The sequence below is a fragment of the Narcine bancroftii genome, chromosome 4 (genome assembly GCF_036971445.1).
Source record: "Narcine bancroftii isolate sNarBan1 chromosome 4, sNarBan1.hap1, whole genome shotgun sequence".
Classification (NCBI taxonomy): Eukaryota; Metazoa; Chordata; class Chondrichthyes; order Torpediniformes; family Narcinidae; genus Narcine; species Narcine bancroftii.
Window position 1 is genome coordinate 71616708 of NC_091472.1, and position 14554 is coordinate 71631261.

The 14554-nt window shown below is 40.5% G+C and overlaps 1 protein-coding gene across 1 annotated transcript in view; it reads left to right on the forward strand.

Annotated features, from left to right (window-relative positions):
- The window catches only part of LOC138762374 (chitin synthase chs-2-like), a 38748-nt gene extending 36231 nt beyond the window's left edge, over nucleotides 1–2517 (forward strand). Inside the window, exons 15-19 of the mRNA XM_069936141.1 lie at nucleotides 91–155; nucleotides 493–603; nucleotides 1205–1422; nucleotides 1504–1585; nucleotides 2446–2517. Of these exons, the coding sequence (XP_069792242.1) occupies nucleotides 91–155; nucleotides 493–603; nucleotides 1205–1422; nucleotides 1504–1585; nucleotides 2446–2466 (497 nt within the window). The 3' untranslated portion in view covers nucleotides 2467–2517. The remainder of the gene's footprint in view (nucleotides 1–90; nucleotides 156–492; nucleotides 604–1204; nucleotides 1423–1503; nucleotides 1586–2445) is intronic.
- The last annotated feature ends 12037 nt before the right edge of the window (nucleotides 2518–14554 follow it).

Sequence of the window (14554 nt, forward strand, 5' to 3'; positions counted from 1 at the left end):
TGGCACATCCATTAAGGGATGCTCTTATTTCAATGTGAATGTCTGAAAACATTTGGCTCACAATCTTTTTCTTGTGTTTTTATTATATAGATTGGATTAGCAATTTGAAAAATATGTCTTACCATTTAGAGCTTATTGAAGACACCCTTGATGAAGTAAGTTATTGATAATTATATGTATATCTCTCAATTCCTTTTGGAATTAATTTACTTACTATGACATAGAAGGGAGCCATACATCCCCTGGGGCCCATACAGCTTGTTGCCAGATCTCAGCAGAAGAATTATATCAGATCTCTACCCCACTCCTTACTTTGTTTCAGCCCTGCAACACATTTTCTCTTCTACGTCCATCAACTCACTCTTGATTCTGATCTTAAGAATTCTGTGATACAATGTTACATGTAACATATATTGTAAAGAAAATATGGAGGCACATAGATTAATGGAATCAAACATTTTATTATTAATATTCTCTATTTCTTATATGTAGATTGAGAAACCTTTCTGGAATGACTTAATTGAACAGTATCTTCAACCGATTGAGGAAAATAAAGAGAGGCAGAAAGAGATTGCAAGAAATCTAAAGTCTCTGAGGAACAAGGTAGGAAACAGTTATAAATATTTATTCTGAATTTAATCAATAGTTCGAGGGAAACACAGAAGTCTACAGATGCTGTGATGGTAGTAAAAACACACAGAAATGTTGGAGGAACTCAGCTGGTCTTGCCGTGTCCATCAGAGGTAAAAATCTATTACCGATGCTTCAGGCCTGAGCCCTCCATATACCTCGAAAGGCTCAGGCCCCAAACGACAGTAATATATCTTAAACTCCGATGAACACGGCGAGACTGGCTGAGTTCCTCCAGCATTTCTGTGTGCTTTTTACTAATAAACAGCTGTCTAAGTTAAATCTTGTTAGTTCATGCTTGAGTGTGTGGAAGGATGAAGTAAGCGGGAGCTGGAATGACATAGAGACATCGGGCAGTTTTAAGAGAATAAAATTAGGAAGGGCCTGCCAGTTGCTCATTTAATCTATTAAGATCGCTAAATATAATAGATTAACTATTATTTCTATGCAATCTTGAACAACTTCCACTAAGCACCCATCCTGATTATTTGTTTATTTTTGCTTTCACTGCACTCAAAAGAAATATTGTACAGTATGAAACTATATTTTAAAGACCTCCTTCCTTTGATTCTAGGTCACCTTCCTGTTCTTCATGATTAATATTCTGTGGATTGTTTCAACATTTGTCCTGCAATTGATTGGTACTGATTTGAGGATCAAGATCCCCAAAATCCTCTCAAATGGTAGTTTCTCACCGAATGAAATTCTGAACGTTGAACCAATTGGTTTTATGTTCTTGTTAACATTTGCTGGGCTGCTGGCAATTCAGTTCAGTGCCATGTTGTACCACAGGTATTAATTAAAAATTACAATATTAAAAAAAACAATCAAACTTAAAACAAGCAAATAACAAGATTATTTACTGTTTTTCAGGATTAATACACTCATCCATTTTGTTGCATATAAAGGAACTGAAGTGAAACCTCAGCAGGTTGTTGGAAAATATCAACAAATGGTAAGAATTGACAAATTTCACTCAGTTATTCAATTGAAGGACTTTAAATTAATTCAAATAGTATTAAACCTAATGCAATCCTATTTTTCTTATTTTCTGTTTGTTTTCCTTTCTAATTTGACTCTAAATTCACCACTCCAATTATTTTTTTTCTTTCCCAGGGGCTAAAAGCACTCATTGTAAATATTCTGCCAAATGTCATAGATGATGATTTAATGTAGAAATCCGAAACATAGAATGACAACACTTCACTGAATGGCTCACCACTGACAGGCTCTGATTACTGTGAAGTCCCTGTATTTCCATTATAAATAAGGGACCACAAAAAGATAGACCTGGTTTGAAGTGAATGAAGCTCTGTTTTGAGAGTTGGCTAAATTAAATCTGTATAATGAAGCCAAGATAAGCTGGGAGAGGTGTTTTTGATAACATGGTAACTGATAATAACTTTCCATTACTCTTTCAAGCTCTGAAGGATGACAGTTACAGCTGTGGTCTTATTATTTCAGATTATGTGACTGATTTTTAAATTTTATTTCTGTTTCTTCATTTTGAATTCTCATTCCAATTTTTTGTTTGCTTTTCTCTCTAATTTGACTCCAAGTATGTCTATTTCTCTCCCAATTTCACAATTTACTCATTTCATTGGGCCCAGGGATAATGGAGCTGGTGCTCCTGTTCGCATAGATCCTCAGTGTCTGATTATCTGGATGCACCTTCAGCAACCACAACGAAGGGGAATGCTACCAAGCTGTTCACCCTGAAAATAAATGTTGATGCAATGTAATTTGACTATTATTTCTGTTTTTATACATAAAAGATTAAATCAAAATGGAATATTATTTCACTTTATCTTTTAGAGCAAAGATAATTCAATGTGAATCTATGGGGAAGACAAGTCATCAGAAGGTTCAACCATCAACTTGCAAGGTTTATATTTATTCTAGCATTAACTATCAGTAACTCAACTGCTTGCTAATCATAGACATTACAGCAGGAATCTGTTGCTCATGTTATAATTTATTTGGTAAAATAGTGATCCCTTTTAATCAATAACAGGCCAATGTAATGGAGTTAGAAATCCCTCATTAGCATGACCTATTTGACAGGCAAGGTGGCTGTAAACATGGGATAGAATTCCCAACATCCATCCACGATGCACCTCATCCTGAATATTTTTAAAGAATATAATCACTCCACAATTTTCACTTAACAAATGTCTCAGGGATGATAAACATGTTTTATAGCTATAAATATTATCAATAATTCATGCCAAACCATAACATTCCATATGTCGAATTGATAAAAATTTGAGAAATGAAGAGAACATTTCTTCAATCTACAATTGCAAAACTGCAAATACATTATGTATGTATGATTTACTACTTTGTAATCATGGAAATGTTTCTCATTCAGACACAACTGTGCGACAAACATTATCACTCTCCCCGTGTTATTTCTGTTTATTTATTAATGTTTGACTCACAGATCCATTCTGAACATGTATGATGATGATGGGTCCATCTTGTTTTTTATGATGTGACAACGTGATTGGCAAATGTGAACATAATTTATCCAAAGTCAAAAGGCTAAAGAGAGATAAATATCATTGGACTTGGAATATCAGATGTCATTAGTTCCTTTGTAGATCAATAAATACCAATTAATAGAACTATTACATTAATGAAAGAAAGATAGAAATTTTTTTGGATATGCAGTGGATGCACACACACATGCACCCTTGAGGTACATTATTGCATTGAGCCAAATGAATGGAATTATTAATGTGCAATTATAGTCCTTTACAATTGATCATTAATGAATATAATTTATCCCTTTGCACAAAATGGTCAGTTGTTCCAATTTCTGTTTATAATAATCTTTTACACATAGATGTATAAAAATATGTAATGGAAATAAAATTGTTAACTTATTATAAATAACACATTAAATGTATCATCTATTAAATATGCTCCTTTACCTGTTTAAACTGTGACTGTCTCGTGTATTTTGGCTGTAGACGGTTGGTAGAAAATATGTTTAACATGTAGCTCTATTTCAAATATCGATATCAAATGTACTTTAAAATTCTACTAATGGGATTTTAGGATGCCAAATGTTTCCAGTTTCCTCCAGTTCATAGAATCCTTAAAAAAAACCCCGCACCAAATCTGATACTATAATTTGCTGTTGACCACTTTGGATATCACAAACAGATTATAATCTATTCAATTTTAAAGTCAGATGAAAAGTTCAGTGGGTTCAGATTTGTATGACTTCTTCGTCATTTTAAACTTTCAGAGTTTATTTGCCAATTAATCTGTGATGAACATATTTTTAAATTCTTTGGCAAAATATAATGCATTAAAATCTCCAATTATTGGTACAATCAATAAATAGTTTTTATTAGTTAGTGACATATTATGATCTATGAACTGATTTTTTTGTCCTGAATTTATCAAGTTCCAATATGAAAATAGCTACTATGTGTTTGTGCGATCTATGAATCTTGCACGAATTAAAATTGAAATTGTTATGATCTGTGAGAGACTGAATGTATGGGCTCATTTGTAAGATACTTAATATAGTGAATGAAAGACTACAGATATCCTCATGCATGAAACGTTAGAAACAAAATAAACCGATCAATTAAATTAAGTGATTATTTGATTTATTTTGAGCAATGTAATAGACAGGTTTTACAATTCATTAGATTATTCTTAATAAGCTTGATAATATTATTTTGCTAGGAGTGGCCTGCATAGTGAACTGAAAAACAGAATATCATAATTGAGGGAGAATAGTATTGTTTCCTGGCTGTGCTGGACATCATCTTGTATAAAATTTGATGTGAATTAAGGTCATTTACTTTTAGATTTAACTTGAATTAATTTCTGATACTTTGCAGGTGAAGAGAATATTTCTTTTTTCTTAATGAACTGTTAAGTTTTAAAACTTTTATTGATCTTTTTGGCAAGATTATTTGGTGTGTATGAGGTAATCATTCATAAGATCATATATATATATATATATATATATATATATATAAAATATATTATTACCATAAGAAACCATATAGATAGATCACCTGTGACTTTTCTGTTAGAAAATTAGATTTTTTGTGTACATTTATGGATTCCATAAATGATTAAGTAGCAAAGCACAAAACACATCAAAGCGCCGTAGGTTTAGGAGATTTTACAATTTATGTTTTAAGGATATATTGATGGATATGACTATTCGTGCCTTCAATTAAATGCATTGGAGGGAATGATAAAGAAATACAAGACAAAAGGAGACTATTTAAGCACTGGAGATGTAAATTGAATAACCCTTGATGTCAATTACCCCTGAACCTAAAAATATCTGCAAAAGCTATATTAATGCCAAAAATGAGAGTCCATTAATCCTGCCAGTTATTTATAGGTGATTGATTTCCAGATTTGCAGACTACTTCGTTATCTGCAGGATCATCATGTCTTCTGTCACTGCTCATTTATTTCCTGCATATTTGGCAAAGTATATGAGGAAAAAATATCTTGGGAGCTGCAGCATTGCTTGTTTAAAGCTGTTTAATTAGGCAAGATACCTGCTGCTGCTCACTGTGGACATCAAATTTGAGAAAAGCAGGAGGAGAAGAGGAGAAGATGTGGGCTGGATTATGCTGTCATACAAATTTGTTACCTTTTATCTGCATAGCTCTGCTCAAAGTTGGGTCAGGTGGTGTACTGTCATATTCAGTTTAAGAACATAATCTGTTTCCTTCTTAGGAATACTTTGTTTTGATTGGAGAACAATAGCAGTCGTGCTTGACAATAAAGAAGCAGCCGTATTTATATTTTTTGAGAAGCAATATGTACACCTGATTAAATTATGGGTGCTAAACTATCCGAGTTTAACTGGTAATGAGTATAAATGAATTGAAATGTTGTCAACCTTGATTTGAATGTGTGTTCCACCCAACATGAATTTTGGTGTGGGTATTTTGATCTATAATTTGGATTACTTATGGATCCCACTGTCGCTGATGCCAACCATCTTGAACAATTTTGCTTGTAATTCTCTCGCACAAATCTGTATTCTATGTAATGTTCTTGAAAAAGCCGTATGGTCAATAATGCTAGATTTCTAAAGTACACAAGGATATGTTGTAACCAGTGATTACTATTGTTGCAAGTTTCAATAAATGAAAGTAAGTGGAAAAACTTCAAACCTAGTTTATTAACTATATACATTCGAGGATGCGAAGTAACAGAACATGGTCCCAGCATAAAGAATCCCCCAGAACCCAGATGTACAGGATATGAACACAGTGACTGATCTACAGCTATCATCCAGAAAGCAACAGTTATCCTGTTTGCAGAAATCTTCTGTACTTAACTCTTGTACGTAATGGGCTGTGGATTTAAATGTGATATTAAATATGCAGCGGAGACTAGATGCCTTTACCTTGTGATTCTGCAGAATCCTCCAGCTTGACTAAATTCATATCACATTCCATCCCACTCTCCTAACTGGGATCCCACAACCCATAAATATTATGACTGGAAGCCTTTATGTGAGACTGGGCAGATTATTTCCCCTAGCTGCTGCCAAGGTCATTGTGAGCAGATCAGGTGAACTAGAAGACTCCTAAATGATAATAAAGTGGAGCAGTCAGAGAATTAAACTAATTTAGTTTCTTTGGCTTGGCTTCGCGGACGAAGATTTATGGAGGGGGTAAAAAGTCCACGTCAGCTGCAGGCTCGTTTGTGGCTGACAAGTCCGATGCGGGACAGGCAGACACGGTTGCAGCGGTTGCAGGGGAAAATTGGTGGGTTGGGGTTGGGTGTTGGGTTTTTCCTCCTTTGCCTTTTGTCAGTGAGGTGGTTTACATTGGACTAAATTCACATTACATTTGTTCATATGAATGAACATTAAAGCACCACACTTGTTGATCATTGCTAAACGGGGAAAGGGGAGAAATAATACCTTTAATCCTTTGTGTAAAATATATTGAATGGAGACCAGAAGGAAATTTTCAAGGAGAAAATCATTTCTCACACTGGACCTGAAACAGTGCAAGCACCAATGGTTCTGAACCACCTCCTTTCCACTCACATACCACTTTAAATATTCCCTCTGCCATCGGTGCTCTGTGATTGGTAAGGGATTGCTTAAGGTGGGATGTGGGTGGGAACCAACTGCTCTAAACTCAATTATTACTAAAATATTTTGCTTGAGAAAATTTGTCGCTGGCCCATTTCATTTGGAGTTATGAAACCTTGCACATAACGAGTCAATTACGTACGACTGTAACAGTGGTTTTCAACTTTTTTCTTTCCACCCATATCCCACCTATACCAATCCCTTACTAATCACAGAGCACCTACAGCACAGGGATTACTTAAGGTGGGATGTGAGTGGAAAGAAAAGGGTTGAGAACCACTGGGTTACATCATCTGACCCACATTTAGCCATTTCTTCAGCAAAAGGGTCTGGATGCTGTCCACTGTTAATGCACCTTTATCTACAAATGGCAACAAGGACAAGACAGGATCTGCAGGCTGGTGAGCCTGACATCATGAATGGGAAAGTTGCTGAGAAGATCCTGAGGAACAGAACCTCACCGGCATTTGGATACGCTGGTGGCATGGCTTTGCACATCAGAGATCATGTCTCATAAATCTGATATAGAGTTTTAAAGAGGTGACCAGGGTACTGAAGGGAACAGGGCAGCTTATGTTGTTTACATGGACTTTGGAAGGCCTTTGCATGGCAAGCTACTCTAGAAAGTAAGGTTACAAGGGATCCAAGATGAGAATTCAAAATTGACTTGTTAGAAGCTTCAAACTCTGGCTGCACTGTTTTGAGGCATTCCTGCAGGTCTCCTCTACCATTGTGAGATCAGGGACCGACAAACTGCAAGTACTGCACTCCTGGGTTTGCACCCTCATGCACTCCATGATCAGGGCACCACAATGAACCAGGATGCCATGGATACCCTTAAAGGGCAATACCTGTGTAAGATTAATGTTGTCTTTACTAGACATCTTCCAGTGACCAGAAAACAACAACCTGGTGAGTCAAACGCCGAATATCTTTGAGCCCTGCGAGCACCCGGCAGGGCCTGTGAATGCAAAGCTGTGTCTGCCAAGGAGTATACAGAGGACCAGATCTGGGACACCTACGTCATGGGGATCGGGTCGAATTAAATACGACAGAGTCTTTTGGAGCAAGGGGAATTCAGCCTGCGAAGAGCAGTTGAACTGGCAGGTACACTGGCGGTGGCTCTCCAGAACATAGTGGATAACCCACCTACTTGACCGACAATGCGGCTGTCCCAGGATGGCTGTCACCCTGGTCACAGCCATCCTGGGACATGCCACCATCCCTCTGCTCCACTAATGTCCAGACTCCAGCAGTAGTGCTCCATGAAACTCTTCTGACACTCTTGACTGGCTCTGGTAATGACCCGACCATAACTGCAGTGATCTGGGAAAACCCAAAGTGCTACTTCTGTGGCCTGGGCAAGCATCTGATGAAATGCTGCCCAGGAAGGATTCAATTTGCTCTTGCTGCGGAAAGAAAGGCCACTACGCTAAAGTGTTTGTCCAAACCCATTCCTAGCACCACCATCACCCAGGGCCAGCAGCACCATATGTGATTCGTGGGGCCGCCATCTTGGACACCACATTCAGGAGCTGCTGCATGCGGGTTTGTTCGATAGCGGGAGCACAGAGAGTTTTATACATCCAGACACGGTGCAGAGCCTCTCCCTCACAGTACTCTCAGTGAACCAGAAGGTCTCCTTGGCATCCAAGTCATTTACAGCAGATGTTTGTATTGTGACTTTAATAGTTCGGGGTACTGTATATGACAACTTTAGACTGAGCTGTACTGTTGGGGCTTGATTTTTAATGTCATCTTAAAAGCGTGACAATGGCATTTGGTGGGCCCCATCCATCCCACCATCAATTTGACAACCAACCCCCTGCCATCAACGTCCACCAACCTATCCACTCATCATGCATGACTTGCAGGCTCTCCACCCTTAAAGTCCCCCCTCTGTCACTAATCACCAACCTCACTCTTGACTGCAAACCCCTCAGTACTAAAAGCAGGAGGTACAGCACCAGGGACAGGGCCTTCATCCGGATGGAGGTACAGCGCTTACTTAAGGAAGGGGTTATTAAAGCCAGCAATAGCCCTTGGAGAGTGCAGGTAGTGTGGAATGGGGAAAAGAATAGAATGGTCATTGACTAGTCAGACCATCAATAGATACACTCAACTGAACACATACCCCCTTATGCGAATTGCTGACATGGTCAACCAAATTGCCCAGTATCAGGTCTTCTCAACCATTGACCTAAAGTTGGCATATCACTAGCCTAGAGGACTGCCAGTACACGGTATTTGAGGTGGATGTCCGCCTCTACCACTTCCTGTGGGTCTCCTTTGGTGTTACGAATGGCATCTTGGTCTTCCAACGGGAGATGGACCATATGGTGGATTAGTACAAGTTGCGGGCCACTTTCCCTCAACAACATCACCATCTGTGGCCACAACCTGCAGGACCATGATGCCAATCTCCAGCTATTTCTCGAGACAGCCAAGCTCCTTAATCTGACGTACAACAAGGCCAAGTGCGTGTTCCGTTCCGCACAACTTGCCTGGACATCCTTGGCTGTGTTGTGGAGAATGGCATCATTGTCCCAGACCCAGACCACATGCAACAACTCTTGGAGCTTCCCCTTCCACACAGCCTCAAGACCTTGAAGAGGTACCTTGGGTATTTCTCCTATTATGTTCAATGGGTCCCCAATTATCTGGACAAGACCTGCCCCCTTATCAAAGTTACGTCCTTCCCCCCGCAAGGAAGGCTTGTGCTGCCTTCGACTGCATCATGTCCAACATCACCAAGGCCACGATGCATGCTGTGGACGAATCCACCCCTTTTCAGGTTGAAAGCGATGCATCAGACTTCACGCTGGCTGCCACCCTTAATCACACACCCTGCAGGGCCAGAGGTTCAACACTTCTCAGTCATAAAAGAGGCCCAAATCTTTGTCGAGGCAGTGCGGCACTAACACCATTACCTAGCCAGTAAGAGACTCACCTCGCTGACTGAGCAACATGCTGTCGCGTTCATGTTCAACAATCAGCAGTGGGGCAAAATCAAAAACTATAAAATAATGCAGTGGAGAATAGAATTAACCATCTATAACCATGACATCCTGTACCGGCCGGGGAAACTTAATGAGCCATCAAACGCCCTGTCCCGTGGGACTTGTGCCAGCGCCCAGATTGACTGTGCAAAACCTCCACAATGATCTCTGTCACCCCAGAGTCACTAGGTTCTTTCACTTTGTCAAAGCATGCAACCTGCCATACTCCATTGACGAGATCAGGACCATGACAAAGAACAGTCAGGTCTGTGCTAAGTGCAAGCTGCACTTCTACCGGGCAAACAGGGCACAACTTATTAAAACCACACGTCCCATTGAGTGACTCAGTGTCGACTTTAAAGGACCCCTGCCCTCCACCGACTGCAACATGCACTTCCTTAAAATCATCGACAAATACTCCCATATTCCATTTGCCATCTCTGCTCACTGCCATAGTCATCAAGCTTCTGTGCAGTCTCTTCACTCTATATGACTTCCCCAGTTATATTCTCAGCAACTGGGGGCCCTCCTTTATGAGTGATGAACCGCAACAGTACTTGTTGGCCAGAGGTATTGCCTCAAGCTGGACGACTAGTTACAACCAACGGGGTAACAGGCAAGTGGAAAGGGAGAATGATACAGTCTGGAAGACAATCCTCCTGCTCTCATGGTCAAAGGGTCTCCCTGTCTCCCACTGGCAGGAGGTTCACCTGGAGACTCTCACTCTATCAGGTCCCTGCTGTGTACTGTGACAGAGTATATGGATATGTTTTTGGGACATAAATTGGGAAAGGTTTGTTAGAGTAGGTTACTTACAAACACTTTTAAAAAGATCTTATTTGAAGTGCTAGAGCTCTGCTAATGCTAGACATATCAGCTCCACAGCCTTTGCAAGAGCTTTGGAGAGTGCCAAAGAGACTTTACTAATGCATTCATTGTTGCTTACAAAAGGCAACAGACGAAAGATCTTATTGGAGCCACAGATTGTCTGGAGTTGTTGTAAGAGGGTAATTTGGTTTGGCAAGTAGAGAGGGTCAAACAGGCTTTTTCTTGGTGTGTGTGTGTGTGTGTGTGTGTGTGTGTGTGTGTGTGTGTGTGTGTGTGTGTGTGTGTGTGTGTGTGTGTGTGTGTGTGTGTGTGTGTGTGTGTGTGTGTGTGTGTGTGTGTGTGTGTGTGTGTGTGTGAGAGAGAGAGAGAGAGAGAGAGAGAGAGAGAGAGAGACCCACAGAGATCACTTCTACGGTGTTACAGCCAGCAGAAGCAGCTGGGATTGGAACAGGACAAGCTGGCAAGCTTGTGGAAAGCCCCATTTGGAAGACGGCCTGGTCAAAGCCCTTGTAGTTCATGCAAGAGGAGAGGACTGGAATAAGAGAAATAAAAAGGAACTCTGTGATGACCTGAAAGAAAGAGGTTATCATCTGGAGAACCCTGAGGTGGGAAGACACTGAAGTGGCTGATTAAAAAGGAATCAATTGTAGGTGTACAGTGAGCAACCAATCTCTCTCTGAAAACTGAAAAGAACCTTCCTGAATGGTAATCATTTACCTTTCAAGCACTAAAGCCTGGTGAACTTTATAATTGTTAAATTCTGGACACAGTATAAGAATTGCCTACAACCAGCAAACTTGGAGGAATGAGAAGTGAGATTGGACTGTGAACCAAAGAACTTTTCTGAACTTACAGACACATTACATACATATGCTCTTAGAATTAGAAGGGGGTTAAGTTAGGTTAAATAGGTCAGAGTGATAAGTTAAAGTTTGATTCTATTTTCATGTTTAAAGATAATTAAAAACAACTTCTGTTTAAGTAACCATTTGTCTTGGTGAATATCTATTGCTGCTATGTTTTGAGGTCCTCTGGGCTTGTAACAGTACGGCCACTGATGCCACACCGCATCAATGTATGTTTTCCTTCCCTAGGAAATCTGCGACAGGGTCTACACCACCGGTATGGCTGACATCCACGGGGACCATCCTGCAATCAAAGGCATGTGAAGAACCTTAAGTCTGACCCATTGGTCTAAAGGGTCCACTTCCTCCATGCCAACCCTCAGTATGCCTATGTGACATATCTAGATGGACATGAGGACACCATTTCCATCAGGGACTTGGCTCCCTCAGGGGCCCTGGAGACTGCTGCTAATCATCCCACACCCTCCTCACCATTGAACGCTCAGGATGCACCCAACATACTATCCTGCTTCTGCCCTGAGGGAGCGTACATTAGGCACGGTGCCTACCCATCAGCACAGTACTGATGGATATGAACAGTGCCCGAGATCGTCCAGCCGCAACCGGTTCTACGATGGTCCCAGCAAATGACCAGACCACCTGATTGGCTGAACTTATGACTTTTAAATTGTAAACCTGTAATTTGTAAGTTCCACTTCACCCCACGGGACTCTTTTAAAAAAAACAAGGGGTGAATGTGGTAAACCACTGTAATGTACAATTATCTAGTCAAGCATACCTATCGGTCAGTTGTACCTGTGGCCCCTCCACACAGGCTCCTGTATAAAGGTGGATGTTTCACAGCCCCCTGCAACTCAATGCAGGACAGTCAAACAGTAAGGATATGCTATGTTCTCAAGTGAATTAAAGTCTATTAGTTTCTCCCCAATAGTCTCCTGGGTGATTGATGGTTCATCAATGAGATTGAATGCATTAAGAATTTCCTTCCAGTCGTGATCTAATGCTGAACAGGATCGAAACATATGAAATAAGGAAGCAACCCCATTACAACATCTCTCACGTAAATGGTTGATGGTAGGAAAAGTCGTAGAGCACATTTATCGAAAGATAAATTAGCTCTATATTATCTTGAACTGAATAAGTGAATGATGTGCACACGTGGAAGAGGAATGGACCAATTTAAACACTTGGTCCATATATCCTTGGAAATAATAGTTTGTAAGTCGCTGACTGAGGCACTCGTAATTTTATTCATAGAAATGCAACGTATTTTAGAAATTAATCTATAAAGGAATTCTATTAAACCATTTTAACAAGGATTTAACTGAAAAAAATATTCCAATAGAATTTCTTTCAAGGGAGAGTAGAAAAGTATTTAATTTGTTTCTCAGAAAATCCCTAACTAATAAATATCTAAAAGAATGGAAATTAGGGTGATTAAATTTATCTAACAAATGCTCAGATAAGTCAAAAAATGAAGTGATGCCCTTTTCTCTCCATTCATAAAAAAACACAATCAAAGCAAGAGGGAGGAAAAATAAATTATTAATAATCAGAGCGGATAAAGAAAATGTTTCCAGTTCAAAACAGCGCCTGAATTGAATCCAAATTCGTAATGAATTGTTGACTACTGAACTGCCTATTAATTTATTCACCTTTACTTAAGAAAACGGAAGAGAAGCACCAAGTAGTATGGCCAGAGCAAATTTGTTAAAACCTTTCAGCTCCATGGATATCCATTCTGGGCTGTTCGATTTATCTATGTAATGAATTCAGAAAATAATTTATTTAATATTAATAGCCCAATAATAATGTCTCAAATTAGGCAAAGCAAAACCTCTATCTTCTTTTGATTTTTGTCAATGAGATTTACTCAATCTTGGACTCAAACATACGAAGAGATAATAGGTTCAACCAAGTCAAAAATTTCTTCAGTATAAAAATCGGAATTGCCTGGAGTAAATATAAAAACTCAGGCAAAACTGTAGTGTGCATGCTAACCAAGTGGAAAATCGAGGCCAGCAGTCGGTGGGCTTGTTGGAACTCGTGAGTTTTATTTTGACTAGCACGCTGCTGCTCTTTAGGCATTCAAAGGTCCCGCCCCTGTGCGCCGTATACATCATCGTGATGTAAGCACACTATCTGCACACATGCAGGCCCTGAGCTTCTATCAGAAAAGAAGGCCGCATGTCGCCACCTTTGAGGCGGCTGCTCTGATGGTACGTGCACAACACACGGAGATGGTTCACCCAGGTATCATATACGTGTGTCGCCACACAAATCCCCACCCCTCCACCCCAGAACTGGTGCTAGTGTCTGCCTTGCTCAAAGTTTGTACACTCTTTTGTCTAGGAGGTCTACTCTGGCGCTTGGCCAGCTGTAGTGGGACTGGCTGGTTTCAGTCCAGGTGCTGGCTTCAGTCCAGGTGTGCTGACTTCAAGCGGTCAATGGTGAAGAACTCCTCCTTTCCCCAAATGTCCAGAGTGAAAGGTGAACTGTTGTTCTGTATCACTTTGTAAGGACCCTCGTACAATCGTTGGAGGGGAGAATGATCCATGCCCCAGCGGACAAACACAAACTTGCAGTTTTTTAAGTCTGTAGGGATGGAGGAGGGGTTTTGTCCATGGTGGGTCTGGGTGTGAGGTAACTTAGTTTCTCGCGGATTCACTGTATCACTGTGGAGTTCTCTGGCTCCTAGTTGTGGGTTGCCAGCATAAATTCGCCAGGGACTGGTGTCATAAACCATCTCTGCTGATGACACCTGTGGGTCTTCCTTCAGGACAATGCGGATCCCAAGAAGGACCCAAGGAGCTCATCTACCCAGTTGGGGTTCATCAGCCTGGCCATGAGTGCTGACTTGAGGTACCTGTGGAAACGCTCACCCAGGCCGTTGGATTGGGGATGGTAGACTGTGGTGTGGTGTAGCTGTATGCCGAGGAGGCTGGCTAATTCAGACCAAAGGGCGGAAGTGAACTGGGCTCCCCGGTCTGTGGCTATATGTGCTGGGATGCCGAAATGGATACCCATGTGGATAGCAGGGCCCTGACGCAGGAGTCACCTGTGGTTTTGGTGACTGGGACAGCCTCAGGCCACCTGGTGAAGCAGCATACCATGGTAAGGAGATACTG